At 44.9% G+C, this 17,107-nt stretch overlaps 3 protein-coding genes across 11 annotated transcripts; 2 read left to right on the plus strand and 1 right to left on the minus strand.

Annotated features, from left to right (window-relative positions):
• Nucleotides 1-677: 677 nt before the first annotated feature.
• LOC110491346 (uncharacterized) lies at nucleotides 678-4,623 on the plus strand. Of its 2 annotated transcripts, none has more exons than XM_021564724.3 (5): nucleotides 678-1,089; nucleotides 1,437-2,615; nucleotides 2,833-2,934; nucleotides 3,633-3,749; nucleotides 3,834-4,623. In XM_021564724.3, the coding sequence occupies exons 2-5, from the start codon at nucleotides 1,439-1,441 to the stop codon at nucleotides 3,860-3,862; spliced, it is 1,425 nt and encodes a 474-aa protein (XP_021420399.3). In that variant the 5' UTR covers nucleotides 678-1,089; nucleotides 1,437-1,438; the 3' UTR covers nucleotides 3,863-4,623. The 2 variants fall into 2 exon arrangements, with proteins under 2 accessions (XP_021420399.3, XP_021420398.3); XM_021564723.3 differs by having other exon boundaries at nucleotides 679-1,089; nucleotides 1,434-2,615.
• On the minus strand, nucleotides 4,542-13,629 carry LOC110491344 (BRD4-interacting chromatin-remodeling complex-associated protein-like). 8 transcript variants are annotated; one of them, XM_021564716.3, is made up of 13 exons: nucleotides 13,518-13,596; nucleotides 11,107-11,160; nucleotides 10,738-10,813; nucleotides 10,510-10,558; nucleotides 10,321-10,386; nucleotides 8,509-9,708; nucleotides 8,348-8,384; nucleotides 8,205-8,254; nucleotides 8,071-8,120; nucleotides 7,682-7,827; nucleotides 7,498-7,592; nucleotides 7,297-7,399; nucleotides 4,542-7,198 (listed from the first exon to the last, which is right to left on the minus strand). In XM_021564716.3, exons 2-13 carry the CDS (start codon nucleotides 11,132-11,134, stop codon nucleotides 6,729-6,731), a joined length of 2,370 nt encoding a protein of 789 aa, XP_021420391.3. In that variant the 5' UTR covers nucleotides 11,135-11,160; nucleotides 13,518-13,596; the 3' UTR covers nucleotides 4,542-6,728. The 8 variants fall into 8 exon arrangements, with proteins under 8 accessions (XP_021420391.3, XP_021420392.3, XP_021420393.3 ...); XM_021564717.3 differs by having other exon boundaries at nucleotides 11,107-11,155; nucleotides 13,518-13,590; XM_021564718.3 differs by having other exon boundaries at nucleotides 10,738-10,783; nucleotides 13,518-13,589.
• On the plus strand, nucleotides 13,618-16,150 carry LOC110491347 (tubulin-specific chaperone C). Its single transcript, XM_021564726.3, has 2 exons — nucleotides 13,618-15,131; nucleotides 15,268-16,150. The coding sequence occupies exons 1-2, from the start codon at nucleotides 14,481-14,483 to the stop codon at nucleotides 15,733-15,735; spliced, it is 1,119 nt and encodes a 372-aa protein (XP_021420401.1). The 5' UTR covers nucleotides 13,618-14,480; the 3' UTR covers nucleotides 15,736-16,150.
• The last annotated feature ends 957 nt before the right edge of the window (nucleotides 16,151-17,107 follow it).

A 17,107-nucleotide genomic window follows, 5' to 3' on the forward strand; every position in this document is an offset into this window, starting at 1 on the left:
GGGGATGACCTCGGCAGCTTTCCAATCTATGGGAATCTCAGACAATACAAAAGAGAGGTAGAACATGCTCGTAGTAGGGGTTGCAACAATTTCTGCAGATAATTTTAGAAAGAGAGGGTCCAGATTGTCTAGCCCGGCTGATTTGTAGGGGTCCAGATTTTGCAGCTCTTTCAGAACATCAGCCATCTGGATTTGGGTGAAGGAGAAATGGGGGAGGCTTGGGCGAGTTGCTGTGAGGGGTGCCGAATAAACTGTATTCTTTCACGACGAGTTGTTGTGGGAGAACCATACAATGTCATCACGTGACTCCAAATTTACTTCGATATGATGGTTATATTAATATTTGCGCATAAAAGCGTTCACACCGAGATTTCTACAATTCTCGCATAATTAATTTTACCGACACAAAACGAGCATTGCTTCGCATACACGCGAGAAAAGTGGACTTGCTTTCTAATTTCAAGCGCCTGTTTTCTGTCATTCACTACCGTGCATAATCATTCCAGCGAGTACACGCTCCTTCGCGTTTCATTTGATTTGGCCTTCCCACTTCCGTCCACTGGGCTTCCGCTTACCACCATATTTGGTAGGGAGTGTAAACTCCAAGCGGATGTTTCACATTTATACATCCGGTGAAATTTCTGTCTCATTGTTCTATCTGTGGGTGTAGCTTCCACTAGGGGTCAGCAAAGATCTATTTTCAACTACCACGCACACGTTCTCTAGACTACGAGATACATTGTTTCGTTTTTACCGTTACAAATCTAACCAATTGCTGTATCGGTAATGAGTGCAATAACAGTTCGATTAGAGAAAGTACTATCAGACATTTTTAAAGCTTTATTTGTGCTGAAAATATTTTCGATGTGGAATTATCTAGCTCATTTCCTCAGGCGTTTACTTGTGCTACCCAAGGGGTCTTTTCCAAAAGTATTTAGCAGACAAAAATTTTATGGTTGAAACAACGTGTACACCAAATGTTCCACGCGTACAGTAAAATGACACAAGTTTACATTTCGTCAAGAAGAAGATGATAAGCATTAGAAGATGTTGAAGTGCCGCTGGTTTCGTTCTAGCAACCAACAAACGGCAAGTAAAATTGATTCTACCGCTCAAGACTCATGTCATGCGGGTTATGTAAGCCAACATGGCATTTCCCATTGTCAGGAGCACGACTCTGGCTATGCAGACTATAAATGCCTAATAATGGTCATCAAACTCATTAACCCATTTGATTGCGAGAAAAGTAATGCATGTATTACATATTCATGTATAGATTATGTAGAGTTTTTCTCTTAAGATATTAAAGCTAGAAAGTTATGGGTTGTAAGAGAGAACATTCTGGAAAATAATTTCATCCTTTGTGTCAAACTCTGTCAGACCACAATAACAACATCATATTTACATCATCTAAAATCCTGTCTCTTTTCCAGCAGTGATGTCGTCCTCCAGTGAAACATGCCCGTTCTGTGGGAAAAACTTCAAGAGACTGAACAGCCACCTTCCCAGATGCAAGATGGCTCCGGTCACCACAACCACACAAAGGTCGCAGACCCCCCCTGGCCCAGCTGACCTCATCACAGACAAGAACAGCAAGAAGACATCTTTATCAACGTCTTCTTCATCACCATCAACAACTTCTACTAAGAGTAAGAAGGCATCATCTTCGTCTCCATCACCAGCGTTATCACCATTGGCAACTACAACCAAGAGTAAGAAATCATCATCATTGACAACTACTAAAAACAATAAGAAGACACCATCACCCTCCTCCTCCTCATCGTCATCGTCATCGTCATCAACAACAACTTCAAAGAAACGGCAGAAGCTCCTTGATGAGACTTTCATTCTCTCCAAGGACAGTCTGGCAAAAGATCCAGCCAATATCCACACAAAACCCAAAGCGATAGCCAAACTCAAAGCAGTCCCTGCCACAGCCCCAGTCCCTGCCACAGCCCCAGTCCCTGCTACAGCCCCAGTCCCTGCTACAGCCCCAGTCCCTGCTACAGCCCCAGTCCCTGCCACAGCCCCAGTCCCTGCCACAGCCCCAGTGAGCACTAAAGCCAAAGCTGCCTCTAAGAAGAAGGTTTCACTGCGGGAGCAGATTGAACTATCCGCTCAGACAGCCAGAGCTGCTGCCACACTATCCCAGGAGCCTTTACCAGGGGCACAGAGTGAAGCAAGACCCTTCTGGAAGGAGGAGGTGGGGAGCAGTAGGGAGGAGGTGGGAGGAGAAGAGAAGCTGCAGGGGTCAGGCAGTGGTCAGCCCAGACCAAGCATCCAGGACCACACCACTGTCAAACCTGACCGTCTGTACAGCAAGACAATCGCACTGGACCATAACCCAACCATAACCTCTGACCTCAATAAAGACCGTCTACGCAGCAAGACAAGCCAACTCATGGTCAACCACGTTTCAACAGTACTGGACCGTGTTCAGACCACAACCGCTGATCGTAACAAAGACTATCTGTATAACAAGACCAGAAGACTGCTCACGGTTGAACTCGGTCAAACCTCCGTGAGGACAGAGTCAGCAACAGCCAATCAGAGCGTGACAAGGGAGAAAGCGCCATTCGACACCAGGAAGTATGGCACTGAGCAGAGGATCATGGGTCTGTAGTGTTTCTCTGGTCTTACTGTATTATGGCTGCCTAATCCATTGACATCTCTACTGCCTGTAGATGAGACCAGCACTAACTAACTGGTTAACCATTGACATCCCTACTCCCTGTAGATGAGACCAGCACTAACTAACTGGTTAACCATTGACATCCCTACTCCCTGTAGATGATGAGACCAGCACTGATTGACTGGCATGTTGTGTTGTAGGTAAACTGTCTCTAGGGGAGGTGAGGCTGAAGGAACTACCTTGCTGGATCGCTACCAGAGCTCCCCGCAACCCCAGAAATGGAGTACAGGCCCTGATCAGCGGTAGAAGACATCCTACACCAGAGATCATCAACTAGATTCAGCTATTGGACGATTGTTTTTCATTGAGCGGATGGTCAGGGGGCCGGAACATAGTCACAAATCATTAGTAGACTACAAATTGACCGCAAGAAGTCCAAACAGATATTTGACAAAAACATAATAATTTTAATCCTAGCTTACATTTGTTTACGATCACATACACTGAGTATACAAAACATTAAGAAGTTACCGGCTACTAAGTTGCTTTGAAAGTAGTGGAAACAACTTTTAATGTACACTGAGTGTACAAAGCATTAGGAACACCTGCTCCTTCCATGACATAGACTGACCAGATGAATCCAGGTGATATTGATGTCACTTATTACATCCACTTCAATCAGTGTAGATGAAGGGGAGGAGACGGGTTAAAGTTGGATGTTTAAGCCTTGAGACAATTGAGACATGGATTGTGTGTGTGTGCCGTTGAGGGTGAATGGGCAAGGCCAGATTTAAGCGCCTTTGAACGGGGTATGGTAGTAGGTTTTTATCTTTTTAGATGTTTGTTTTTTTATCAGAAAACTTGGGGTTGCCAAATAAAACGCCAGTAGGGGAACCCAGCCCGACAAACATACTTACACATTCACACACAGTGAATCTATTTGGTTATCCCATGATATCTCTTTTAGGTCCATCTACCATCTCTCTCTTTCTTTCTCTAGGATGGCAGTGGTACTACAGGAGGTATATAGATGTGAGGAAAGGTGGAGTGGGAGGAGTGGCCATGCTGCTAGCAGGATACTGCGTCCTGGGCTACACCTGGCACTACCCACACATCAGTAAGTGTGTGACTTCAATCTTTCTTCAAAAAATTGACTGACTTTCTTTATATGTTTACTGACTTGTGTGTTTTCCCTCATTAGAGCATGACCGCTGGAGGAAGTACCACTGAGCCCTGCTGAGCGCCAGCGGTAGGGGTCAAACATAGGGGAAACCTCTCACTCTGGGAGCGCGCCCCTAGTGGTGTGGTGGAGAAACATTTTCCAACAGGAGACATATTTGACGAGCTGCAGCAATGGCGAAAACGCTTTGGCTTCATACACATATTCTTCTGTGTGAAAGGAGATGAAATGTATACAGAAGCAACACTGAGGTGCCCAGGGAAATGGTCTCATTTCAGTTTGAAGTTTAATTTCTTGTAAACCTTGTGTACAACTCTTTAAGTAATTATGTCGCATTTGCTGTTGTTTTGTTAACTGTTTATGAAAGGGAAGGATATCTCAATGTTACAGCACTTCTGCTTCTAGGACAAGTTAAAAATGAATTGTGTTCTCTCTAAACTAGTAAGAACAGCATCAAAGCTAATTCAGCACTCCTAAAGGACTCCCAGCCAATCCAGCAAGTGTCACTGTTGGACTGTTTTTGTTTAAACTGACAATGTACTGTGTGTAGCATGCCGTCCCAATCAATGCCTCAAATGATTGAATGTAGACAAACTGGCCCAAGTATAGTAATACTATAATAACAAGTATTACAGTGTGTGTGCTTGCAGTATTTAACTGACTGTGAAGGTTTTACCAATACTACATGTTTGAGAAAGGTCAAGTTTCAAATGAATCAGGCTATGCCCATTTATGATTGTATTCAAAATGAATTTATTGTTGACTTTTCTCTTTCTGTTGTAGTGAACACAAACTAAAAATGAACAACACAGTATTTGTAACAATTTCTCTTGGAACACTTCATAGCCAACAGAATACAAAAAAAAAAACGGTTTTTACATTCTTCTTCTTCTTCTTTACAAAAAAGTATAAATATTGTTTCATTTTTATATATAGATATATATAAAAACTATACAAATCATGTACAGAGTGAGACAAAAGTAAACAGTGAAAATGGGGGTAATGAAGTAAAAATGTGTCACTCCTTGGCAGAAAGAGCCTAGTTTATCAACCTTAGGCACTCCTGTGGGAAACGACTGTTCCCCATTAAGTGCACTACTTTTGCTCCACGCCACATAAGCTTGTCAAAAGTAGTGCACTATCACAGGCATAGGGTGTAATTTGAGACATGGCGGTGGTCAGGACCAGGGCTGAAATACAGAGGGTTGACAAGACAACATGTAAAACAGACAGCTGTGTTCTCTCTCTAAAGCTTCAGTCTGTTCATTCAGTCAATTTATGAGCATAGACACTCCCCTCTCTCTCTCTCTCCTGTTGATTGGGGTATAATTGTTGGGCGGGGCAGGAGGATTGAGTGACGTGATGGATAGAAGAGGAGAGGAAAGTTAAGCAGGCGAAGTAATGAGTGACATTGGTCCAGCGTACGTACGCAGAGACATACAACCCATGACCTTCCAGAGTCATTAAATCTCACCATGGTTACAGTGGTTGCGTGTTAACTTCGCTGGTACACACATCCCTAACAACACAAATCGTGATTTATAAAAATTAAAAAATTGAAACCAAAAAAAGATAAACACGGCAAAACATTTCTCCCTCAATCTGAGGAGTTAGTTCCCCCCCCAGCACCAATACACTCTAACGAGAGTGAATGTGTGTGAGTGCAGAGGGGCGTCACATACCTTTAAGGTACAAAAGAAAAATGCCAAATAAGAAAATGACAACTGACAGAAAACCAAAAGCTGCTTGTTTAGTCGTTATATAGACACAAGAGTGTGAGTGAGTCTCTCTGGTTTGACTTTACCAAGAAGACTGAAGTAGAAAGTAGAAAAGTAGAAAACACAATATTTGTTGTAGTTTTCCAATCCATCAATTACCACTGTATTTTATGTGTAGGTGTATAATGTCAGGTGCAAAAATAACATTTCTTACAAGGCTTCTTCATGTAAACATTTCAAGGACAATGTAGAATTTCTCAGGCACAGAATCATCATCTTCCTCCTCCCTGAACTTCAGCTTTGTGGGACATAGCCTAACATTGAGTTTCAGGAATTTAGGAATGTTTCTTTAGAGGTCAATGAGAAAGGGTGTCGAATTTGGCCAACAAAAAATGTAATTGCTCATTTGCTTCATGAGGCTTATTTGATCAAATATAAGTTTTGCAATGGTTAGGTTGTTACAAATGCACTGATATAAGTGGACACACGTGGCATTAATATCTGAGTTGTACCTGTTGTCATAGAGATACTGTATATAGAGAACTCTTCGTGGATATAACTCGTTTTAAAGTGGCCATTGGGGCTTCCACCATTTTAAAATAGCCAACTGGGTGGGAATTCCTATGAGTTGGAAGCAATCGGCCAATGAAGAAGAAAATGTACTACTTTAAAATGGAAATAGCCTCAATGGCGCTGCCCATGCTGTCACAGATGCTATGATGGCACAGATACAGAGATGAGTCCTCCATCTATCTCCATGGCCTGTTATTCCCACACGTATCTGCCCTCTCATTGGCTAAAATAGTCCTACCTGATCTCGCCACCTCCCACCTGCCTTCCATCTTAGAGGACATATATTTCCATTGTTAGAGCAGTCAATCGACTATTTTATCAATATAATAGACAATCTTTGCATCCTCTCCCCACTCACACCCAACAGGATATGATGTCACAAAGATCATGACACCTGGCTGTCCTACAGTAAATATAATACTGTAACCATAGAAATACAATCTAGATTATATTTCTATGGCTGTAACTAACTCAGAGCTGGTTGAAGTGGACTGACAATGAGAGAGAGAAGGAGAAAATAAACAACAAGCATGTAATCCCTGGAGCGAGCTGAGGGGAAAGGATGGGAGGATGAGAGATGGAGGAATGGAAGGATAGAGTGATGGGCACGACTGCCTGTCAGTCTCTAACATTCTAGAATGCTGTTGACGGCTGCCTCTAGAACCGAGTCTGTGTCGGGCGGGGTGGGAGGGAGTGGTAGGGGGACCTGGGGGTGAGAGGGCAGGTGAGACAGGTGCTGAGTCTGTTCCGTCCCTGTCGACACTGCCGCTGTGGCCGTAGCAGCCACGTTTCCAAGGTGATAGTTGCTGTTGTTGTTGTTGCTACAAGCAGCTTTGTTTCCATAGTTGCTATGTTGAGTTCTCTTCAGGTCAATGATACTCTTATAAGAGTCTTTTCCTCCTCCCCCACTACCTCCCCCCGGGTCTCCATAGCCTGATTGGGGGTCTGTCCTGTGAGGGGGGTCTGTGTTCAACCCCCCCACTGACTGTCTATGGCCATGGCTGGACGAGGGGGAGGAGAGAGGGTCCAAGGGGAGGCAGGGGGGAGAGAGGAGAGACGGCTTCACCGCACAACAGAAATCTTCCAAGAAGCCATCTATGGAGGGAGGGAGAGAGAGAGAAAGAGACATGATGAAAAATAATGGTCCACAGCTTTTGAATGATCCACATTCCTGCCATTTCCCTCCTCCTCACCTGGGTCAACCAGTGTCATACGTTTGTCCTGTGTCAGGTTCTGCCGTTCCTCTTGGTTAAAGGTCCTGTCAATCATCACCATCTCTGAGGAGGGACTGGAGCGCTGCAGGAAGAGAGGGACTTAGCAACATCCTTACAATTTTGAAGATTAACAAGTATTTGTGTGTATGTGCATATGTTCGTGTGTGTGTGTGTTCTCACCTCAGCCTCCACCATCAGCAGTCGTCTGTATTTGTTGATCATAACCTGGGTCCTCTTCAACACCTGAGTCGCCATCGTCTCAAACTCATCATCCACTGGTACAGACAGAACACAGTGTCACACTCACACACACACACACACACACACACACACACACACACACGGTGTAGGGGAGGTTTCTGACCTTGAGAAAACTCTTCCTTGTTGGGCGGAGCACCGTGGAACATGTGGTAGGGGAGGAGTCTGTGCAGTGCGTCGTCCAATGAGGTGAAGCGGGTGATGTCAGGTGACAGAACCCCTGAACGATCCATCGTCAACTGATGTAGCATCCTGCAGACATACACATTGTACACTTGTCGCATACAATCAGTATAAATGCATATGTGGATATACTCACATCTATAACGCTGGAGGCTGCTGAGGGGAGGACAGCTCATAGTAATGGCTGGAATGGAATGGTATCAAACGTATGGTTTTCATGTGTTTGATATTATTCCATTCCAGCCATTACATCAAACCGTCCTCACCTTAGCAGCCTCCACTGATTTATACGTACAAACACACACTACTTACATTGCTCCTCTGGTGAGCTGCTGAGGGGCCTGCCTCTTCTGAGCGCTGACCTACAAGAGACACGTCATTTTCATCATCACGCACACAAACACAGACTAACACACAAACACACACGTGTGCAACATGTAGACTACCTGTGTGTTTAGCAGGGAGTCTTGGCTCACGGAGGTCATTGTTTTCACAGCTAGGAGACAAAAAAGGAAACAGAAATCAGGAGAGGGGTTTCTTTATGTCTGTAACTACACACAGACACATGAACTCATATACAAACACAAACCTTTGTTTCCAAGGAGGTTGACGAGCTGTGTCTGAGCCTGTGACAGGAAGTGGAGAAGAAAACAACAAAATATTTATAGAAACAAATACAAAGAGGGTAATAATTGAGAGAGAGAGAAAGAGAGAGAGAGTGAGCGAGGGGTAGAGAGTTGTAGTTAGTACCTGTGAGTATTCCTCATCCTGTGTGGCAGTACCAGTACCAGAGAGAGACATGGGGGAGAGGGAGCTGCTGTTCTGAGTCACTGCGAGGCGCTGCACTGGGCTGCACGACACCTGACCCCGAACCCCTGCGGTCGCCGTGCCAACCAGCGTCAGACACCCCTGATTTGATGCCGCCTGGATGGGGGCAGGGCTAGTACCAGGAAAAGTCTGCCATTTTTGGGTCATGGCTCCTCCTACTCCCACCTGACTGCCTCCCACTTGGATCAGCTGACCACCCGCCGTCGCCGTGAAGTTCTGCCCGGTGACAAGCTGCACTGTGTTCTGATTGGCTACCATGGTTGATTGGGATGGGTCTGAGGAGCCATTGTGGTGGACCAGGTACTGCCCTGGGGCCAGATTGGCCTGGACTTGTTGTCCCTGGTTCTGCTGCCCCAGCGGAGAGTGGACCAGGATGGAGCCATTAGCTGTGTAGTTTCCCTGGGCCGCAGTGTTAACCATGGTGGTGGTTGTGGTCTGGAGTCCCAGGCTGTAGACTGTCTGAGCCCCAGCTTGAAGGGGTTTGGGCTGGATAGGTCTGACTAGGGCCTGGGTGCCCCCTTGTCCTCTCTGGATGATGATGTTCTGCAGGGGGATGTTTTTAAAGGGCAAGCCCACCTGGTTCACCTGGCCCACTTGGGAGGAGGCGGCGAACACCTGCCCCCCTGCTGCTACTCCCCCCATCACCCCCCCGATCTCCCCACCCTGCCGGAGGAGGATCTGTTGGACCCCTCCACCTCCGAAGGACCCCAACACCTGGATGTGCCCCCCTGCCTGGCCGTTGTGCAGCTGGGACACCTGGGACACCTGGGATACGCCCTGGAGAAACTGACCACTGGGAAACGCTGCTGTCGCCGTGGTGACCCCGCCACTGTACCCCCCCGAGACCAGCTGGGCGGGGAATGGGGAGGGGGCCGGAGGGGGAGGTGGTTGGGAGTCTAGCATGGCCTCCTGTTCCAGAGTCTGTTCAGTGATGTCTGCCTCCATGAGAGACTTCTGCAGGATGTCAAAGTGCTGGTCCTCTCCTCCTCCAAGATCCATTCCTCCTGGAGAGGCTCCTCCCCCCAGCTCATCCTCGATGAACGATAGGCTGCTGGAAAGCTGGAGGCCAGCACCCGCTGAATCCTCAAACTCGCCATCTTTGAGGCCGGAGTTAGAGCCAGCCTGAGAGAGAGAAAAAAATAACACTTTATAACTATAATTGATACTCATGGTACTCAAAGTGCTTTACATAGTAGTGGGAAGTTCACATTATCCACCATCAGTGTCTAGCACCCACCTGGGTGATGCACGCCGACCATTTTTGTGCCAGAACACTCAGCACACATCAGCTATCAGTTGGAGAGGTGAGGAGTGATATATGCAAATTAGGAGGATGATTAGATGGCCACGATGGAATGGGGCCAGGTTGGGAATTTATCCATTACACCAGGGTAAACACCCCTAATCTTATGATAAGTGCCATGGGATTTTTATGACCACAGAAAGTCAGGACACCTGTTTAATGTCCCATCGGAAAGACTGCACGATAGGCGGGGCAAAGTCACCCTTCACTGCCCTGGGATCTCCCTAGACCAGAGGGAACAGTATTGGCCCTCCAACACCACTCCAGCAGCATCTGGTCTCCCATTCAGGGACCGACCAGGACTGATGCTGCTTAGCTTTAGAGGCAAGCCAGCAGCGGGATGCAGGGTGGTATGCTGCTGGCAACTACGCAGGTTCCGTCAGTATATAAACCCACTGGCAGCAGGTAAGTAAAGGTTTACGAAGACTCACAGTGTTACTAGCGAAGAAGGTTCCAGCAGAGCCGTACACTGCGTTCGTCACATCATCCTCCTCAATCTGAAGGAGAAAACACACAGTCACTTCACCTGTATCACAAAGCAACCTGCTAACTTTATTAAATATTATGTTAGTTTAAATAGGCATGGATGAACTAGTAGACCAGAGGGGGGAAACACTCACAGACTTGTTGGTGGAGCCGTGGAGGTAGTCATTCAATGCTTGCACATCTCTGAAGGAGAGGGAGGGAGCTCCAGTCAGAGACAATCTGATTTTTTTTTTTAAATGCAATTTAGTTAACATTTGTAGCCCTTGGGCAACATACTTCTCTGTTCCACCTGCCATTATGAATGCCTTAGTGTTAGATATGTTATAGACTATGTTTGTGATTTAATTGTCAGACAGATTTACCCTATAATATCCAGAAGACGGCGATCGTCCTCATCATCCATGACACCTGGGAGAGGTGAAAGCAGAGAGGGACGAACTGAGAGGAGGGTTGGATGAGAGCAGAGTGGAGGATGATGTGAGAAAAATTATGTGTAATGGAATGAAGGATAAGTGGAAAATATTCTATTAAGGCTTTTAACTGTATACATTCTGTAAAATGCTCAAATGCAATATGAGTTTTTATTCAAACCCGTCACTACTCTAGATAGAGGCAACAATTCCTATGAATGCTTATGAGCACTAAAGAGCAATGCAGAAACATTGACAGTGGGCCAATAAAGAGGAAGTGGTGTGTGGTGACAGTTGGTGATGACGAAATAAAACACTCACAGCTTTCTGACAGCGGGCATGGAATCATTAATTAACCACCCTTTATTTTCTGTGCTGGAGTAGAAGGGAGCAGGTGAGAGAGACAGATGGGAGAGATACAGGAAAGGGAGAGGGAGGTTAAGAGAACAGTACGTACAGTATTGCCCCTATCCCTCCACCTAGTATCCAGATTCCCTGAGAGTAATAATATAGGATATTTTAGCAGACGCTCTTATCCAAAGCGATTTACAGTCGTGTGCAAACAACCCCATTATTCTGGCGTTGCAAGCACCATGCTCTCTACAGCAGACCGGGAGTGACGCTCCCGAACCCTACCCTTCTCCTGCATATTGGTCGTCTCTCCTGTCACCTCCCATAGAATGAAGATGGCCATCGGTGTAAATAACTCCACCCTGTTCAATTTCAAGGTTGTCTGGGAGTTGAACGTTTAGAAAGCATTTTATAGCAGACATTCCACAGAACTAACTCCTATGATGTTGACCGTCGTCTCGTGACGGAAGGGGCCATAGAACAGTGAATAGCAATAGTATCATACTATTCTCAAGGGCGAACCTGTTATTTGGTTCATTCATAGAGCCGCAATGGCCGAGTTAAACAAGGTGGGGCTTTGAAAAATGGATTGCCAGTGTAGGGGGCCTAATATACTGTGATGTGTCCCAATTATAGACGTATTTTTTTCAAACTTATTTGTATCATTCATTCGATGTCATGTCGAATTACAAATCTGATACATTGTGTCCAGTCAGTGATGTAGCCTCGTACTCCCGTGTCAGTCTGAAACAAAATGGCGACTCCGCCACCATCTTTATTTGAGAAAGAAAAGCCTGATGATGAGACTCAAAACAATGCGACAAAGTCTCAGCTACAATTGAGTAGTTCAATGTAAAGGGAATTACACGAATATGGTTAATCAGATCTAACTGGCCGTTTTGAAATGGCGAAACTAGTTGCATTTTCTATAGTTGGGCTGTTAGTTTGTATGTTTGTCCTTAACAAAACATGTGGCATACGCAGATAAGCGTGGCACTTTATATGCAGTTTTCCACCCCCCAAAAAGGAAACAAAACAATATATTTTACTTCACACATTAAACCGATATACCCGCTCTTGGATGGTCCCTTCAAGTATTGTTAGTTAACGAAAGATTAGTTGAAAATAATCTGATGGCGTCGTAGTATGTCGGCTACGCGACTAGCTAGCTTTATAATGTCCCTCTGCCCATTTCATTTGGGTTATTTTATGCCATAGCGGCGAGCTAGCACCACTAAACATTGCATTTATACGTGTCAAATAACGTTTAACTGTCCGAATTCATACGCAGTGTCAAAAAAAAACCTGTCAGTTGGCTTGGAAATATCAAAGATTTGACTAGATACATTTGGCCGAATGTGGGAAAACGAGCAGCTAGCTTGAACTCAGTCAGCTAGCTGGCCAATAAATGCAAAAATAAACACACAATATAGCATTTCCTCTCCCCCCCTACAACTCGCCCAGTGGTCGGAGTAGGCGTATAAGAAGAGATAGCTAAACCAGCTCATCCGAAGAATAGTCGAAACATTTTTGCTCCAATTGAATTTCGACATGGCAATAACACCCTCCCAAATCTTAGCATTGTGCTGAGTCGAACCGCTAGCTAACGACAGTCGTGGCACGACGCTCAATCTTCGGCGTCGTTAACAAAGCCAGTTAATGTATAGCTTGCTATTTTTTTTTTTATGTCCCCCAAAATATAGACTGAATCGACAGACAATGAATCGTATTGGAGCACAACAACAAAAAAAGCCTGTCCTTCCAGCCTCTAGCTGACGTGCTCCTTCTCTGTTGGGGTAAAAGCTACCACTCGTCTTCTACAGTATTTAGCTCATCTGCCAGCATGCAAAACGTCACATTTCTCTCGATTTGCTGAACAGACGTATTTCAAATCGTGGAATTTACTAGAGCGTGGCGATTTCCATCAAGCAGCTCTTGGGGCTACTTATTTGACCGAGGATTTTTTTTTTTTAACTGGTAAACATCGGCCTGTTCTTGGTTAGCTCCGTTGTCGCCTATTTAGAAACGTCGGACAGAATTCGTTGACACGGTTAAACGGACTAAACAGCGTCGAGACATAAATATTTATTTCGATTAGCATAACATAAAGACGACTGAAAGAAGGCAAACCCTTACTCCTGTCTCACTCTTCTTGAAACCCAATATCTCCATTTGGCAACTTTTAATTTGCTCCCCCCTCCTCCTCCTCCCTCCCTCCTTTCCCACTCATATATTTTTCTCACTGTCCCTGTTCTGTCTCAGATATATTTCTCTCCACTCTCACTCTATTCCCCCCCAGAAGGAAGGGAGGAAGGAGGTTGTGTGTGTTTTTTCCTTGAAATTTTATCACAAAATTATAATACACTCAAAGGGAAACTCACCGTCATGAAAAAGCAGTGCCTTGTCAACGGGGTTTCCTCGCCATCACAGCACGGGTAGTCGGGGTAGTGCCGCTCCAGCAGAAGGCAGCAACATCAGAGCATTCTACAGATAGCATTGCAATATTCCATAGTACTCACATAGGACAACCAAATAGTTACTAAACTATAAATACTGAAAAACTATGTTATACCATTCATTATTATTTTATTTTTTTACTTAACATATACTTAAATTCTCCCATATGAATAGGAAATTGTTTTACTGTACGCTTGGCTATTATGAACGGTAGGGGGCCACTAATAGATGCCACACCTTGATGTGACTGCTTAAGTAATTGAGGAGGAATGACTACATAGAGATCATCAAAACGAGGGCGTTATTCCACTCATATACTCTCCAAGGGCATATAGGAGGGCGGTAACAGCTTTAATAAGTCTTATTCATAGTGCTGCTCTGTACACCATGTTTCAAAAAGAGATTGGGGTCAACTATGTATACCGCAATTCAATCTATTGTGGTGTGAATTCACGTAGGCCTATTTTATTCCATATATTTAATATTATTGAAAACAGTTACAGCTGTCTCCTTTTGACGAGTGAAGTTATTCCTCCCTGCAGAATAATACAATGTTACTGCATATGAAAGTGAGGTGTGTGTGACATTGAGGAATAAATACACTCTTCTACATCTACTGTGAAGGTGGTCCCAGATATACTCTTTAACTATACTGAGATTAATTTTATATTCGCCTCGATTTAAAACCCAGGAATCCTTCCATTTGTTTTCGCAGTAGGGCACGATAGAACATGGGAAACATTATAGATGGATATTTGTTATGGGTTGCAGAAATGGGCACTGTGGACTTTTGGGTCTAGGTGAGAGTGGGGAAAACGTAAGAAACGCCGTTCCATAACCCACCAATTAAGTGACAGTATAGCCACAAGAGGGGAGGGATTTATCCAATGAGAATGCCGTTTGTTACGAAGCGACATTATCTCTTCCGCATGTGCCGATACAACAACATAAACGAGAATATGGATGTGGAGAGTGGTATTTGTCAGGGAAACGGGGACTCTGGGCCTAGTGAGTTACGCGTGAAGATCCCCGAGGGGATGCTGAAACGGGAACAGGATAGGCTCGAGGACGTGGAGAGAAAGAAAGAGGTGAAAAAGAGCCAGTCTGTCACGGAGGAGAAGAGCGGGTTCTTCACCGCGACGTTCGGCAGCGAAAGGGCGGCTATCGAGAAGTTACTGGCTGGTTGCTCGGAGGCTACTGACCGTGTCCTGGCCACCAAAACCTTGGAGGAGGTGACTACTAAAACACAACAGCTCCAGAAGTTTCTAAACGACAGCATGGTGTTTTTACCGCAGTACGAGCTGAGACAGGCACAGATGGCGCTCCAGAAACTACATAACTCTCTGGCCGAGAAGAGAGATGAGATTCTCCCCAAGAAGAAGTTCGCCTTTAGGTCGCGTGCAGCAAATACACCCAAAGTAGATCCACCTGTCGCGGAACCAGCGTCACCTGTAACACCTAAGGATTCTGGCCGAATTAAAGTGGATGGAGCCATAAGCCCCCCAGAGCAGTGCGGCTTCTCCCACTTTGAGTCCCAGGTAAGCCCCTAACATAACACGATTCATTAAATCATTTCTTATGAGAACGCTTGTCTCTAATCAACTGTGCTGTAGATTCTACTCTTTTGAAGGTATGTAGTTTAAATGTCTGATGACCACTGTTTGTCTTTGGCAGGTGCTGACCAAGACAGCGGAGGAGATCAAACAACAGGATGTTCTCCTGACCCACCTGACCAATTGCAAGGTCAGACTCCTGGGATCCCCAAGCACCGTCCACATCAAACACGTCCAGAACTGTGAGATCTTCTCTGGGCCGGTCTCCAGCTCTGTGTTCGTCGACCACTGCACCGGCAGCACCCTCTCCTTCCCCTGCCAGCAGCTACGGACTCACCACACTACTGACACACAGGTCTATCTGCATGTCACCAGCCGCGCCATCATAGAGGACTGCCAAGGGGTGCGCTTTGCCCCCTTTGCCTGGTCCTACCCAGGTCTGGACCTGGACTTTAAGGTGTCTGGTCTGGACCGGGAGAGGAACAACTGGAACCAGGTGGATGATTTTAACTGGCTGGCCATAGGGACCCAATCACCTAACTGGTGTGTCATCCCAGAAGCTGAGAGAAGAACTGAATGGGACTCCTAGAGACATAAATAAAGAGCCTGTCAATCAAACAAATGAAGTGTTTTCTTATTTTCTAGAATTTATGTTGTTGACTTCAACAATCACTCAGTCCTGATGTCCTGACAGGGTTGACTGTATGTGTATTTTATATATATATATATCCTTTATATATTTATTTTATGTGTGTGTTTACTCATTGCTGCTTTCTCACTACCCTACTCTGAGCAGTACAATTAGAACGTTAACCACAGGTAATGTCACTAACACAGTTTGTTACATGTTCATTTATTCAGAAAGGACCACCTTAGTTTGTAAAAAAAATATCTATATTTACAACATGCATTTCTTTCACTGTTCTCTCATCTGTGGAAGTGGTCTTGGTGAGTGTTAGTGAAGATGTAAATAAAGGGTTTGGTTGACAAACCAATAAATCTGTCAGTTTGTCTTTTAATGGTACATGAAATATATGACTGAAACAGTTTGGGGTGGTTTTCCGGGATGCGTATTAAGCCTAGTTCTGGACTAAAAAGCAAGTTCAATAGGGAATCTCCATTGAATGTGTTTAGTCTAGGACCGGGCCTAATCTGTGTATGGAAAACCGTCTCTAACTGTTTCTTCCCTTTTCCACATCCTGTCCCCACTTTTCCCAGAGAAATCTGACATGTAGTAGAGGTTATAATCATACTGTACCAATGACAGTGCTGATCTCTGCCCTCAGCTACTCTAACGCCAGTATGTTCCTCTGGTTTCTCTCATAAGTTTTGCCAACTTCTGAAGATGTCATATCAGGTCTGCTGGCCTGTTGTGTGTAACTGTGCAGCTCACATGTGCACCTGCCATCATGTAGTTGATTGAATGCACTGACACTCACATAACCACACACATCTCCCTTCTCTTATATAGTTTACACATCACAATCCTAGCTTTGCTGTGCAATGAAGAGGCCTCCTTTAGAAGTTAGTTGTTGGTCCACCAAACTGCCAGAAGCATTACACAGTTCATTCAGTCCAGACACAAACACCTTCATAGTTAAATCTGCCTGCTTCCTTACTACAGCGGGGTATATTACAATGCAGGGTCAATGAGTTAGCTAGCGAACTTGCCTTATCACTCTGAAATAACTTTTTATTTTTTTTTAGAAATATAAGCTAGAAATGGGCATGGTTTAATTGTCTTAACAGCCCAAAAAACATCTCAGTTTAGCTTTCTTAATGAACCAGAAAAGCAATAGTTCTTTCTGGTTGTTGATCAAATTTATCTGATCCTGCTTTGTAGTAGACCCCTCTGATGAGAGACTGCCAGGTTGTTTATGTTGGCTGCTGAATGCAGGTGTAGCTAAGTGGGTCATGGGGAGACTGTTGTAGGAGTTACTCTAAGGATCCATTCTTCCAGA

The sequence above is a fragment of the Oncorhynchus mykiss genome, chromosome 16, assembly GCF_057628025.1.
Source record: "Oncorhynchus mykiss isolate SJ-2025 chromosome 16, ASM5762802v1, whole genome shotgun sequence".
In the NCBI taxonomy this organism is placed as follows: domain Eukaryota; kingdom Metazoa; phylum Chordata; class Actinopteri; order Salmoniformes; family Salmonidae; genus Oncorhynchus; species Oncorhynchus mykiss.

Coding starts and splice junctions, on each gene's coding strand:
- LOC110491346 (XM_021564724.3), top strand. CDS start 1,439: ATGTCGTCCTCCAGTGAAACATGCCCGTTCTGTGGGAAAAACTTCAAG. Junction 2,616..2,832: donor CACTGAGCAGAGGATCATGG/GTCTGTAGTGTT, acceptor GTTGTGTTGTAG/GTAAACTGTCTCTAGGGGAG. Junction 2,935..3,632: donor AGTACAGGCCCTGATCAGCG/GTAGAAGACATC, acceptor TTCTTTCTCTAG/GATGGCAGTGGTACTACAGG.
- LOC110491344 (XM_021564716.3), bottom strand. CDS start 11,134: ATGATTCCATGCCCGCTGTCAGAAAGCT. Junction 10,814..11,106: donor ATGCCCGCTGTCAGAAAGCT/GTGAGTGTTTTA, acceptor CCCTCCTCTCAG/TTCGTCCCTCTCTGCTTTCA. Junction 10,387..10,509: donor ACGGCTCCACCAACAAGTCT/GTGAGTGTTTCC, acceptor TTTCTCCTTCAG/ATTGAGGAGGATGATGTGAC.
- LOC110491347 (XM_021564726.3), top strand. CDS start 14,481: ATGAGAATGCCGTTTGTTACGAAGCGACATTATCTCTTCCGCATGTGC. Junction 15,132..15,267: donor TCTCCCACTTTGAGTCCCAG/GTAAGCCCCTAA, acceptor TGTCTTTGGCAG/GTGCTGACCAAGACAGCGGA.